At 46.0% G+C, this 13,795-nt stretch overlaps 1 protein-coding gene across 2 annotated transcripts in view; it reads left to right on the top strand.

Annotated features, from left to right (window-relative positions):
- Tbc1d8 (TBC1 domain family member 8) overlaps nucleotides 1-13,795 on the top strand; it is a 109,302-nt gene that overhangs the window by 49,994 nt on the left and 45,513 nt on the right. The window contains exon 2 of one of the 2 annotated variants that reach the window (XM_029476619.1): nucleotides 3,255-3,410. In XM_029476619.1, the coding sequence (XP_029332479.1) occupies nucleotides 3,255-3,410 (156 nt within the window). The remainder of the gene's footprint in view (nucleotides 1-3,254; nucleotides 3,411-13,795) is intronic. The other variant, XM_021185175.2, reaches the window with a different exon arrangement.

Genomic DNA, 13,795 nt, shown 5'->3' with positions numbered 1-13,795 from the left:
TAAGTATCTTTTAATTTTAAAAGACAATATTTTAAGGTGCATGGTTGTTTTGCTTGCATTTATGTGCACCGCATTGCAGTACATATGGGGGCCAGAAGAGGGCGCTGGATATCGCACACTTGAAGTTAAGGGCTGTTATAAGCTGCTGTGGCAACTGAACCCTGGTCTCTTCTGCAAGAGCAGCCAGAGCTCCTAACCAGCTCTCCAGCACTCATAGACATAGTTTTTAGCTTTCCTTACTGAGATCCTGGTGTGAGCACATCTGACTGGTTTTTAAATGTAGTGCCTCACTAAGGAAAAAGACTTACTTGGAAAAATGGCTAGTGCCAGGTTGGGAGCAGAGATGGTACATTTATGGTGCAACCGAATAGAAAAAGCAATGAAGCCATTTTCGAAGGATGCAGACACTTACCATCGAAGGGGCTAGCTGGGATAGTCTGAGTGTCCAGGTAAAGTCTGAGCGGTGGCAGATTATAACCCAGGTTTGAAAGCAGGATGCATGATGAAGCCATGCTGATGTAAATAAGCCAAGAAGCTGAGAAATTCGGGATTTATAGTTTGTTCATGGGAGGCTTGTTCATTACAGAATACTGAATACCATTAGAGTGCAGAGGCTGACACCTTTAAACAGCCTGCTTTAGCCAGTTTTTATTTGTGTGTGTATGTGCACATATGCACACCTGTGAACGAAGGTGCTAGCAGAAGCCAGGTGAGGGCTTCAGAGCCCCTGGAGCTGGAGTTTCCAGCACTTGTGGTCACCCAGTGTTCAGACCGAGTTCCTCAGGACAGAGCAGCAGGCATTCTTAACCAGCAAGCCACGCTCCAGTCTCAAGCAGTCTGACCTTTCATCATGTGCCTAAGCAAGTGAGGAAGGAAACATCACAGGAAGGAGTTGAAATCCTCTGTCTGATAGCATGTGGTGGAATGGACATTTGTAACCACCACGATCATCATCAGAGACTGATTGCCACATCAGGCAAACTAAAACTGTGGGGCATTGCTACTGAGAACGAGCCAGTGATCTTTAAAACTGTCAAGGGCATGAAAGTCAGAGTTCCCAGGTGCTACAGGCAACGGCTAAATCTGTCGCGGGACTCTGAACTGAACCCATTACAGAGCATAGTGCAGATAGGTCCCTGCATCTGAGAGCTGGACTTGAGGTTTTTTATTTCTTCTCTGTTATAGTGTGGTTGGCCTAGGAGTTTGCTTGGAGCTTGAATTTGAATCTTCCGCTGGATATGTGGTACAGTCCTCATGGGATATTAGGCAGTGGCAGGCAGCTACAGCATCCAGTCAACCGCAAGGTCATGAGTGGTGCTGTCCTGTGGGTTGTGCTGCTGAGCCAGATGTGAAGTGGGTTGTGTAGTCAGTAAGAGTCCCCCAGGCTGGTTTCCATGTGTGGATAGACGATTAGGTGGGAGCAGATGCAATTGCTTGCCTTCAGCATGGGGCACATCCATTACAGTGGAAAAACAATCACTCCTTTGTGCGGTGTGTGTGTGTATATGTATATATGTATATATCATATATGTGTGTATATTTGTACATATCATGTATATGTGTCTATATGTATATATCACACATGTGTACACATATGTATGTATCATGTATCTGTATATGTGTGTGTATATCATATATGTGTATATATGTGTATATATCATGTATGTGTTTGTATAGGTATATATCACATACATGTCTAAATATGTATATATATTTACACACATATACCCATACATACACACATATACACACACACACACACATAGACACACACCCGTGTGCATGTGTGCCCCACAATCTGTGAAGGGCTTGATGGTTTTTCCTCTCTCAGCACATTTCTGGAGCAGGTAGAAGTATCACTCAGTATTTGGGATGAGGCTCATGATAAAGTAGTAATGAGAACATTACATACACAGTGCCGGGCAGCACTTGAAGGAACAGACATGTTAACTTACGTAATTCTCTCAGTTATTTTTACAAGGTAGTTATCCATTTCAAATCAGGAGAATCAGCTACATGCAAGTTCAGGCAACTTGAAGTCACATAGCATGAAATGGTATTGCCAGATTTGAATGAAGATCTGATTTAAGGGACGATCCTCTTGTTTCCCGGATTTTGTTGTCATAGCTGATGCCTGTAGACTCCAGATATTGGGGAAATGGGTGGGGCCGTCTCTCATGAAAATCAAGGAGTTGCTGTGGTAAGACGCCATGACCAAGGCAACTTATGGAAGTGTTTATTAGGGGCTTACAGTTCTTGGGGTTAGAGCCCATGACCATGAGATCTGGGAACAGGGCAACAGGCAGTCAGGCATGATGCTGGAGTGGGAGCTGAGAGCTTACATCCTTATCTACAAGTGGGAGGCAAAGAGAATTAACAGAATGCTGTAAGCTTTTGAAACTTCAAAGCCCATCCCTAGTCAAAGCCACACCTTCTGATCCTTCCCAAACAGTTCTGCCAGCATGTCCAAGTATTCAAACCTATGGGGGCTGTGGAAGGACTTTGGAACCTTGGATGAGAAGAGCCATCGTTCAAAGTATAGTGAGCTGTTCTGTGGGAGGTAGGAAGATAAAGAATGTTGAGAGACATGCAGAGGGTGGAGGCCTGACTCGGGAAGCTTCAGAGGGAAGCAAAAACTCTATCAGGCCTTTTGTGTGGAGAGTCTGTGGTGTCAGGTCAGCTGGAGCTGAAGAATAGGCTGCGATTAACAAGAGACCAGAGCCACTAAAGTGAAATCTTTGCTCTGCTGGGACACTGGATACTGGTCGGCTGGGGCTGAGATATTAGCAGCAATTAAGAAGAGGCCAGGACCATTGAGGTGAAATCTTCTGGAAAGTGTTTACTGAGCATCTCACACAGGTGCTGTGTTCCAGGCATGTGTGTATGAAGTGAAGTGGGCCATGGAGAACAGCTGAGGCTTGGCATAGTGGAGGCTGCCCAGGACAGGATAATAGTGAAAGAGCCGGCCAGTAGGCAACAGGTTTCCATGGCCTGTGCAGCAGTTCCTGCCTCCAGGTCCCTGTCCTGACTTCCTTCAGTGATGGACTGTGATGTGAACTACAAACCAGATTAACTCTTTCCTCCCCAAGTTGTTTTTGATCATGGTGTTTCATCATAGCAGTAGAAACCACGCTAAGAAAGGGACCATTCTCATTCAGACCATGACAGCTCCAAGCATGGAGTAGGTGGGTGTGTGCTGGCTGCCTGGCCTGGTCTGCCCTCTCACAAGTGTTCTTTCTTCTGTCTCCCTTAAGGTCGCCTTGTGGGTGCTCTGGACGCGGTGCTGGATTCCAGCGCACGGGTTGCTCCATTTCGGATTCTGCTTCAAGTTCCTGGGTCGCAGGTGTATTCTCCCATAGCATGTGGTGAGTTACTGAATGGATCAGACATTTACTGGGCCATAGCCACTGGTGAGTTCTGTTACAGTTGGAATGTTCCAGACCTTATGGTCGAAGCATGCCGAGTGTCTGCATGTCTGTGGTGTTTGAAAGGTAATGCCTCTGGAGCTACTTAGCAGTTCTTGCTTCTGCTCACACCGACCTCTCTTATCTTCTTCTTCTTCTTCTTCTTCATCTGCACCTACTTCTCTACCTTCTCTCCACCTCCTCCTGTTTTCTGTTTGTTTTCCTCATCCTTCACGTCTCTGTTTCACTTCTAACCATCAAAAGTACATAAAAGCTGAGCGTTTTGAGTGGTGTCTCAAAGCACTGGTATTGTGCCATATAAATTGAGCTATGTTCTGTGTGATCTTGCCTCTGACATAAGTGTGTGCCCAGATCTGTACACGCACTGTGGTGACCTGAGGGCACAGTCTGAGAGCTGTAGTTATTTGTTTGAACAAGGAGCAAATGCACAAAATATGCACAAAAAAGATGCATGTTACTCTGACAGGTGCTGGGGAATTTAGACCTCACCCCACGGCTCCATCCAAGGTCCTGTTCTTCCTGCATTGAGCCCCCATGGTCCTCCAGGACGGAAGTGTCACATTCAAAGATACACTTTATCAATGAAGCCTAGTGTTTACTTTATTCTATCCGAGCAACATACACTTATTTACAAGATAAGGAGATATCACTGGAGACTCTATTTGAACGCTGGATTCCATGTTCCTCTTCTGTCTCGATGTGTGCACACGGCTGTAGTATTTTTAGCTCTGCACTAGGAACAGGAAACTTTGATCATTGCCTCCTGTTCGCCTGCCATACTGGACTTTCCCCTTGGAAAAGGCAGAAATTTGACAACGCTTCTCTTTCCCACCCACCATCCAATTAAGCCGCTGTTAACATCTGGGCACACTCTTGTCTGCTGTTTTCTTTTCTACTAAGGCAGATTGCTCCAATTAAAAAGGGCTTTATAAAGAAATCGCTGTTCGGCTGCAGAACGACCTAAAGTACCTTCTGGTTACACAGATGAACTTCTTTCTGAACACTTTCTAGTGCGTCAGAGAAGGGTAGCGACAAAGGTGGGAACACGGAATTCTGTGAAAGTGGAGTTACCTGACAGGGCTGTTTTATAACGAAAGTGGTACATTTAGTTAGTTTCCATGGAAACAAAGAAACTAAAGAGGAACAAAATTTGCTAAACTTCAAATGTTTAACACTAGAGATTATTTTTTTCCAAAAGGTTCCTGTAAGGTTGAGGCCAGGGACTCTCTTTATCAGTATGAAGTTAGAGTTGTAGTTCATGAAAAACAGTTTCAGTTCTAACAATGAACTTAGGGGACAAGCGTGCCAGCATATTTTTCTCTTCTGCTTCCCTAATTCTCATTAAGAAGAACTATTGATATTATATCACTAGTACCATTCAGACCTGATATTTTCCATAATAGGATGTTTCTCATGATAATTTTTGATGTGTGTATGCTGATATGGGTGTAGTTCTTTGTACTGTATGTACAGAGGCGAGAGGCTCACACCAGTGCCTCCCCTACCCTTTCAAGGTTGGTCGTCTCTCATTGAATCCAAACCTCTCTGACTAGGTTAGCCTGGCCAGCAAGCCTGAGATATTTGCCCATCTCTGCCTGTTGGATCCCAGACCTGAGGGTGCAGGCTCTGTTGTACTCGGCCTTTATGTGGATGCTGATTGGGATTGTATTGCTCAGCCAGGACTTTACCACCCACTGAGCCACCACCACCACCATCACCACCACCACCACCACCCCACCACCCCACCCCTGCCGCCACAGCTCCTGTGGTTTCTGTTGATGTTTGTCACAGTGCCTTATGTAGATTTAATACTTACAGTCAGCTATGACTTTTCCCATCCCGGAACCTTTATTTTGGTTCATTTCAATTTTTTTCTTTTTCTTTTTCTTTCTTTTTACTAAATAGTCCTGCTGGCCTGGAACTCTCTGTGTAGATCAGACTGAGCTTGAACTCACAGAGGTCAGCTTGCCTTTGCCTCTCCCTAAGTGCTAGTGTGAGCCACTGTACCTGTTCCTGTGTTGCTGCTGTTCACTGTGGCTAGGGAGGTTTCTATTTTCACCCGTGTAATGTATCTCGGATGTCTTGGTCTCTGAGGGTTTCACACTTGCAGACGTCTGCCTTTGAGAGGCTTTTGGATTTGAGGTACCAAGTCCAAATGTAGTCGTAGGCCTCTCTGTACTTGGTGGCTGCTGTCTTCATGGTCTCCTAGTGTTTTAGGTGACAACACGGACTTCTGCCTGTCTCGTTGCCCACTCCCCGCTGTGGACTGTGTGCTTTTCTAGCACGCAGGACTGCTTTTGTCACTGGGTAGGATAATTTGACTAGAATCTGATACTCCTCTGAGCTCAGTGGGTTAGCCGTTGTTAAACACACTGTGCGCTTGCAATCAGCACAGTGATTTTAAAAATCATTGCAGGGCACTTTTGCTATAATCCCATGCATGCATTTTGTTTTAAAATTTGTTTCCCCTGGCGTTTATTGCATATTGGGTGGCTAATGTTGGTGTTTCATTTCTATTTGTTTCTCTTTGTTTTGTTAGTTCTGTTCTCTCCATTTCTTGAGTTAATTCAGTTTTTGGCAATATATACCTTGCTTTTAATTTTGGTCAGATCTTGATCAGTAGTTTAAGGTCTCCAATCTCCTTTTTCATTTCTCCTGTTTCATCTCCTCTGAGACTTCCCGTGCGCTCACTTTGTCCTTGGGAGTGTGAAGTGTTTGGGGAGACGTACCTCCCTTTTTTCTTGGGGTGATCTCTTTTTTTTTTTCTAGGGCAGCCTCCGTGTCTGGAACCATTTGCTTTCCTCTGGCCATGTTGCTTGATGTCCATTACAGGACTGGTCCCATCTCACTCATGCTTAGGCACCCTCACCTTGGATGCTCTGTTGGCATCAGCATGCTGTGGCTTTATGCTTGGGTTTATGAGAACAGAACTAAGATGACTGTCCTTCTGTGAGACAGGCCTGGGGGTGAGCAGTAGTAGCTTCATCTTTCCTCACGGTTATCCTGCACTCTGCTTCAAGCAAAGGAGTTGGTCGCCCTCTGAATTTGAAGCCTTGGGCGTGAACATTTGTGCCTTTGTCCCCTTCCTACATTTGCTTCAGAGCATTTTCAGAAGCTAGGCAGGACTCTGCCCATACTTTTGTTGGTTTTGTGGGTCTGTGCCCTTTAAAGATGCAGGGTGCACAATACACTTCTTAGTGTCTGCAGGGCATTGATCAGTCCCACAGCCATAGCTCAGTTTCTTTATCTAACCCTTCAGGAGACTTTAATTGGGTTTGTTTTTTTACTACTTTCTAAGCAATTTTTTTCAGTTAACATTTTCAGAGCACTTTTCCCATCTCTCAGATTCTATTCATTTGAACTGTCTGGTTCCTGCTACATACCAGGCAGCTGCCTGATGTAGGAGATTCTGCAGAGAATGTGTCAGTGTGGTCTCCCTCCACCCAGCTCTGCAGGGCCATGGAAGATGTGCACGGCAGCGGATCCAGGAAGGCTGCAGAGGACAGGCTGGCTGGAGAAGCCCTTAAGGGCCTTTTATGCTAAGTTTTTCCAAATTCTGCGCCATTGCTTGTTGCAGCTCCTCTGGCTCCCCACTGTGCTGGGGCAGCTGTCCTGAGAAGGCGAACCCATTCTCTTCAGTTGATCCAGGGTGGGTTTCCTGCAGTTTGCATCTGGCTTGGTGCCTCCTGCTTGGCCCAGACTGTTTGCAGAGATGTCACTTTCTGCTGTCATCTTGCCACACATGGTCCTCCAAACAGGACTTATCTTTCGGTGGGTTTTTCTCATTGAGAAACATGAGCACATTCAGTCTTGGACCTGTGAGATCGATGGGGATGCTGAGGTCTCTGTTGGCAGTCATTTGGGTATCTTACACTCTGTGATCCATCACCGTTAATATTGCATTGTGACCTGAGTGCTGAGGAAGGTCTCTGCCCATGGTTTGGGGCCTCCAGTAAAGAAGAGAGCTGCAGGAAGGGAGCACAACCTGCAGGAAGGGAGGGAGCACAACCTGCAGGAAGAATCCAGCTCTGCACTTGAGTTTGGAGGCTGCTGCATGGCAGGCTGGGGAGGCCAAGCAAAGCCTCCAAGAGTCCATTTTCTCTTTTTAGGCAGGAGTGAAAGAGGTGTGTGGATTGTCTCATGGGTTGGTTATTTTACTTGACAAAAGACCTGAAGATAGCAATGGTTCTAGACAGAGACGGGATATGGTTACCATTTCAACAATGTGTGAACCAAGCAGCCATAAGGATTTGTAAAGATGGCCAGCTTCTGTGGCTGAGATAGAATCAGATATTGGTAGGGAGGTGCTGAATTGTTTTAAGAAGCTGTGGAGAGAGAAAAGGCCCAGTCCTTCAGGTCAGAACACAGACACACCATTCCCTAGCTGTCGACACCTGCTTCCTCCCTCTGGTGCTCTCTCAACACAGGCGTTTTCTCAGTTTTTGTCTGCCTCCCTCACAGAAACAACTCATTCACAGAGTCTGTCTGGATGTTGACCTTCCAATGCTCATGACAACACGAAGTATGGGAAGGCGACACAGTCTGCCCTTTAAGGCTGTGTGGGTTCACTTGGTTCACTTGGCCCTGGGCATTAGAGCCTAGGCCAAGGGTTTTTCATCTTTACAGTGGTGAGGAAGCACAGCACTGCTGTTTACACAACTTTGTGAATTTGCCCAGTGTTCACAGGCTGGCAGAAGCGTGCCAAGCACCCTGAAGCAGGCTAGCGGCAGTGGGTCAGTGGGTTGAGTGCATTTCTGACTCACAAAGGTTTCAACTTAGGAGTTGATTGGGCTGCAGCTCAACTGTAAGTTCAGGAGTCGCAGTCATCGGCTATTTCAAGTAAGTCTTGTTGCGAGTAGCTTTGCTACCCCACCTAAGCTCCCGGGAAAGCGCCCTTGACCCCTGCTTGTAGGAGTGGCCTGTGTGGTCACTCTATTTGAGATCTCACACAGCTGGTCACCTCTTATCCATCAGAAGCATTACAAACTCTGTGTCTCCTCTCCTTCCATCTGTCTGCTTGCCTCCAGGGACCAGGAAGTCCCGCCTATTCGTTCTGCCCAGCAATTGGCCCATGGCTTCTTTACTGACAGATCAAGAACCAACTGGGAACAGAACCTCAGCATCAGAACCACCCCTACAAAGTCTTCTTGGTCCCTTTCTGATAATCTAGGTGTGCTGCCTAGTTCTGTGTCAACTTGATACAGCAAGAGTTATCAGAGAGGAGGCAGGCTCAATTTGAGAAAAAGCCCCCCTAAGAATGAGCTATTGGCAAGCATGTAAGGCATATTCTTAATTAGGGGTTGATGGGGGGGGGGTCCTGCCCACTGTGTGTGGTGCCATCCCTGGGCTGGTGGTCCTGGTTCTATAAGAAAGCAGGCTGAGCAAGCCAGAGGAAGCAAGCCAGTAAGCAGCACCCTCTATGGCCTCTGCATCAGCTTCTGCCTCCAGGTTCCTGCCCTGTTTGAGTTTCCATCCTGACTTCCCTCAGTGATGAACCTGATAAGCCAAATAATCCCTTCCTTCTCCTACTTGGTTTTGGTCATGGCGTTTACCACAGTGATAGGAACTCTTAACTAAGACACTAGGACCCAGGTCATCTGAGGCAGGCTATGGGTCCCCTCATTAAACAGGTAGAGCTCAGAGGGCAGGCATGATGATTCTTAAGAGAATGTTTTACTGGGCTTGGAGACACAGGTTTGTAATCTCAGCTGTTCAGGAGTTAGCAGGAGGATTACAAGTTCAAGACCTGCCTGGACAAGTAGGTAGACCCTACCTCAAAATACAAAGTCAAACTCTCTCACTTGGCTATATATACCTTCAAAAAGAGGAGTAGAAACAGGGTTAGTTGGAAACAGGAAGGGGGGTCCAGTAATTGTGGGGAAAGGTTTAAGGGGGTGGTGGTGGGTATTTTTAAAGTATATTATGCATATCTATGAGGATGTAAGGGAAAAAATCCAAACTAAAAAGGGGCTGGGCACATAACTTGGTATGTAACTTCATACTTGCCTAGCACGCATGAAGCTGTAGGTGCACTAAGATAGAAAACAATGGCTGGAAAATAACTGGTAACAGTTTGTTACCATAAGCTTTTCTTTTGGTGTGAAAACAGCATCGCACCACTGAACTGCATTCCCACCTGGGCTCTGCCTATACAGGTGAGCTTCCGCTGCATTCCCGTCTGGGCATGTGTCAGAATTTCCTTTTTCGGGCTGGGTGGTAATACAGTTTCTGGTGACTTTCTTTTTGGAGTTAGACATCTAACCATTGGCACTGCATAGATGAGGACAATTATGAGGAGGGTAGAATCCCAGGAGTTAATCCCTAGTCAGGTGGAGAACAGGTTAGACCAGTGGTTCTCAACCTTCCTAATGCTGTAGACCCTTGAATACAGCTCCTCGTGTTGAGACTTCTAGCCATAAAGTTTCCTTGATACTTCATAACTAATTCTGCTACCATTATGAATCACGGTGTAGGTATCTGATATGCAGAGTATCTGATATGTGACTTCCAAAGGGGTCACAACCCACAGGTTGAGAACCTATGGGTTAGACTGTCTGCATCCTGCTGAATGGATTCCTATGCTGTGGTGAGTTATTGGGCCCTATAAGGACGAGGCTTCCTTGTCATTGCCATGTCTGGGGCTCTCAGTCTTGCCCTGCACCTGAGACGTGCAGGCTCTCCAGCCCTCTGTGCTGCCTATTCCTGTTCCCTCATGACATGTCCTGGTAATCGTCAGTGGTCCTCAGTGCTATCGCAGAATTGCTGCCGTGCCCTTCTTAGTCCCCAGCATGGCCTGGAACGCTGGCCGGATTGTTTGTTGTCCACATTTGATCTCAGGAAGCACAAAAGAGAATAGGAAAGAGCTGCCTGGCTCTGAGTTATCTGCTTAGAATCATTCCAAGAATCAGATGGCTTATGCAATAAGTTGACGCCTTCCATTATTGTTAGCTGAGGCCTTGGGGGTGTCTTACCCAGTTCCTGGAAGAAGACATCCTCAGGTCGTAGTGAAAGGTGGCAGAGCACCCCTCTCAGGCATTGGAGCCTTGCACAGAAGAACGTTCAACAATGTTCATGTCTTCCCAGGCATTCGTTTGCACTTGCACTACCTGAGGAGTTCATAGCTGTTTAAGTTCAGAGTCTCCGTCCTTGCTTTCGAGGTCTGTCCCCATGGGGTTGAATTAAATGAAGACAGAGCAGGGAGAGCCAGGAGCAAGCTTTCCATGGACCTGGTGGGAGAGGGTGTGTGGACTGAGCCTGATGCTTGCAGATTCAACCAAAATGGATAATATGTATAAATGTAACATGTTATATTATGCATCTCTCCCTTGCATCTGTACTGGCCATGTACAGACTTCTTGGTATTCCATGAAGAATATGCTATGGGAATTCTGTATCATTAACTTTGTACCGGACACGGTAAGGAATCTGGAGATGACTCCAGGGATTCAGGAGGAGTGTGTAGGTTACCTGCAAAGGCTGTGCCACCTTAAAGAAGAACCTGAGCCATCTCAGACGCTGTTGTCTTTGGGGGACCCTGGATCAAGCAGATATACTGGCCCAGTCCTCTGGTGGATGCAGAGGGACTATTGTAGTTTGAAGAACTCTTAATTAAAGGTTTAGATTTAGAAAATGAAAACAGACATGTTTTCATGACAGGAAAGGGGAACCATTTGCGAATCAAAACACTGTTGCCTGTTTTTAAAGGCTAGGGCTCCCAGGAGCTAATTCTCCCCACTGAGCCCCTTTACTGCCCCCCTTGCAGCAGCACATGGGGCAGCACACCCTACCCTGGAGGGGGAAAGATGCAGAGCACGGGAAGCTGGCCGCTTGCCAGGGTCACACCAGGCGCTGGGGTGCTGGAGGGCGCTTAGCTGCAGGCTCTGACAGAGTGTACTCTCGGAGTGTTCCTTCTGACGCATGCACGGTCTCTTATCCGTGCCCTTGACTGCGGCTGGTGTTTTGCTCCCTTGTATTTATTCTGCCTCACTGTTTGCTTTGTCTTTGTGGAGTGGATTTTATTAAGGGAGGAAATGTTCCCGGGTGGACCAGATTAATGTCTTCCTGAACTTCGTACCAAGGTGGCAGAAGACGTGCCAGCTTGTTTTCTCTGAGCAGAGGACTTGCAGGGTGCTTCAAGGAACATCTGGGAGGTGGCCCAGCAGCGGGGAAAGTGTGAGCTTTCTGGGTCAGGATGGATACACTTGTTTTCAGTAGCGTCGGCATTTCCTTGGAACAACACTAGCTGGAATTTTCCACGTGGGCTTTACCTTTAGAAGTGGGGAGAGGGTTGCCAATTAATGTTTCTTCCTTGTCCCGGAGATACTGGCAATTGGGCTTTTAATGTGGTTTTTTTTTAAGTAATTTTGCTTATGAATAAATAACTTTCATCGAAGAACATGTTCTTCCTTCTGTGATGTACATTGCTGATGGGGTTAAGATTAAAAATCTCTTTAGAGCTGAGTGAGTTGGTACATGTCTGTAGTCCTAGCTACTCAAGAAACTGAGGCAGGAAGATCATTTAATCCCATAAATTTGAGACCAGCCTGGACTATATAAGGAGAACAAACTGAAGCAAATTAAAATTTGAATCTTAAAATCAAAGGTTGCCTGACTTGCAGTGTAGGTCCTGACATCAACAGAGACCACCTGGAGGGGGTGCTTTAAAAATACCCAAGTTAATTCTCTTTTTTAATAGAAGAGGAGGCTGGTTGGTGCAGTGGTTAAGAACACTGACTGCTCTACTAAGGGGTCCTGAGTTCAATTCCCAGCAACAACATGGTGGCTCACAACCATCTGTAATAGGATCCGATGCCCTCTTCTGGTGTGTCTGAAGACAGCGACAGTGTACTCACACACATAAAATAAGTAAATACAATTTTAAAAAATAGAAGAGGAGGCTCTGAGACACAAGGCTCACAGAGAGATAATCCTCCTAACTATAAGGTAACCCCTTAGTGATATGGAAGGGGTGCCATGGGAGCCCATGTGGCCCCTGTGCTGTGTGCTGCCCAGCAGGGGCTCTTTCTCTGTCTTACTGGAGTCACAGTGGTGGGAGAGGTCAGTGATGCTGTCCTAAACAATTTGGCTAAGTGGTGGCCTCCCTGGCTTTTTGGCCATGAGGAAAGCAGCTAATACAGTGGTTCTCAACCTGTGGGTCGGGACCCACTCGGAGTCCCAAATTATGTGTTTATATAATGATGCATAACAGTAGCAAGATTGGGCTGCAGCAATGGCTCAGTGGTTAGGAGCACTGACTGCTTTTTCAAAGGTCCTGAGTTCAATTCCCAGCAACCACATGGTGGCTCACAACCATCTGTAATGGGTTCTGATGCCCTCTTGTGGTGTGTTTGAAGACAGCTACAGTGTACTCACATTTATTAAAATAAACAAATTTTTAAAAAAGTAGCAAGACTACAGTTATGAAGTATTAATAAAGTAATTTTAAGGTTGGGGGTCACCACAGCATGAGGAGCTGTGTTAAAGGGTTCTAGCATTAAGAAGGCTGAGGATAAAATACCTGGATTTTATTTTGTTTTTTTGTTTTTTGGAATGTTTGCATATACATTATGAAATACTGCAGGGATGGAACCCATATCAGAACACAGAATTTGTCTCGCATATACCATGCAGACGTAACTCAAGAGTAATTGTGTGCAGTCTTTTCAATAATTTTGTCTGTGAAGTTTCAAGGTGTGGAATTTCTTACTTGTGAGATGGTGTGTGTGTCCCCCCAGCCCCCAGAGCTTCAGATACAGGGTCTTTGAATTGGTGATGCTCAGCCTAAGGGAACTTAGACAACTCTGCGCCCTGTTTTCTGGGCCTGACTTGACTTCTGAGTCTAGACACCTCGTGGGTGTGTGTGGATCACTGGGTTTTGACTCTTTACTAGGAATATGTTTGCTTTTTTTTTTTTAAGATTTATTTTATGTATATGAGTACACTGTCAGACATACCAGAAGAGGGTATCAGACTCCATTACAGATGGTTGTGAGCCACCATGTGGTTGCTGGGAATTGAACTCAGGACCTCTGGAAGAACAGCCAGTGCTCTTAACCGTTGAGCCATCTCTCTGGCCTTGCATTTTTTCCATTATAGAATTTTTTTCATTAAATTTCATGCTTAGATTCTTCACTATAAAAATATTTCATCATATTTTTTTTTGTAGTTAAGTTTCATACACGTATAAAACATGTTCTGATGACTCTCCCTCACACCTCCCTCTGCCAGCCCACCGACTTCTCACAAGTCCCCGCCCCACAGCAGGTCTTCATGCCGTTTTGTGTCTCAGAGTTTAATGGGGATTGGCTGTGTGGCCGTGTGTTTAGTTAGTTGTTATTGCAGTTTGCTGATTGGCTGTGTGACCATGTGTT

Source organism: Mus caroli, chromosome 1, assembly GCF_900094665.2.
Source record: "Mus caroli chromosome 1, CAROLI_EIJ_v1.1, whole genome shotgun sequence".
Classification (NCBI taxonomy): domain Eukaryota; kingdom Metazoa; phylum Chordata; class Mammalia; order Rodentia; family Muridae; genus Mus; species Mus caroli.
This window is presented reverse-complemented; position numbering and strand designations above follow the sequence as displayed.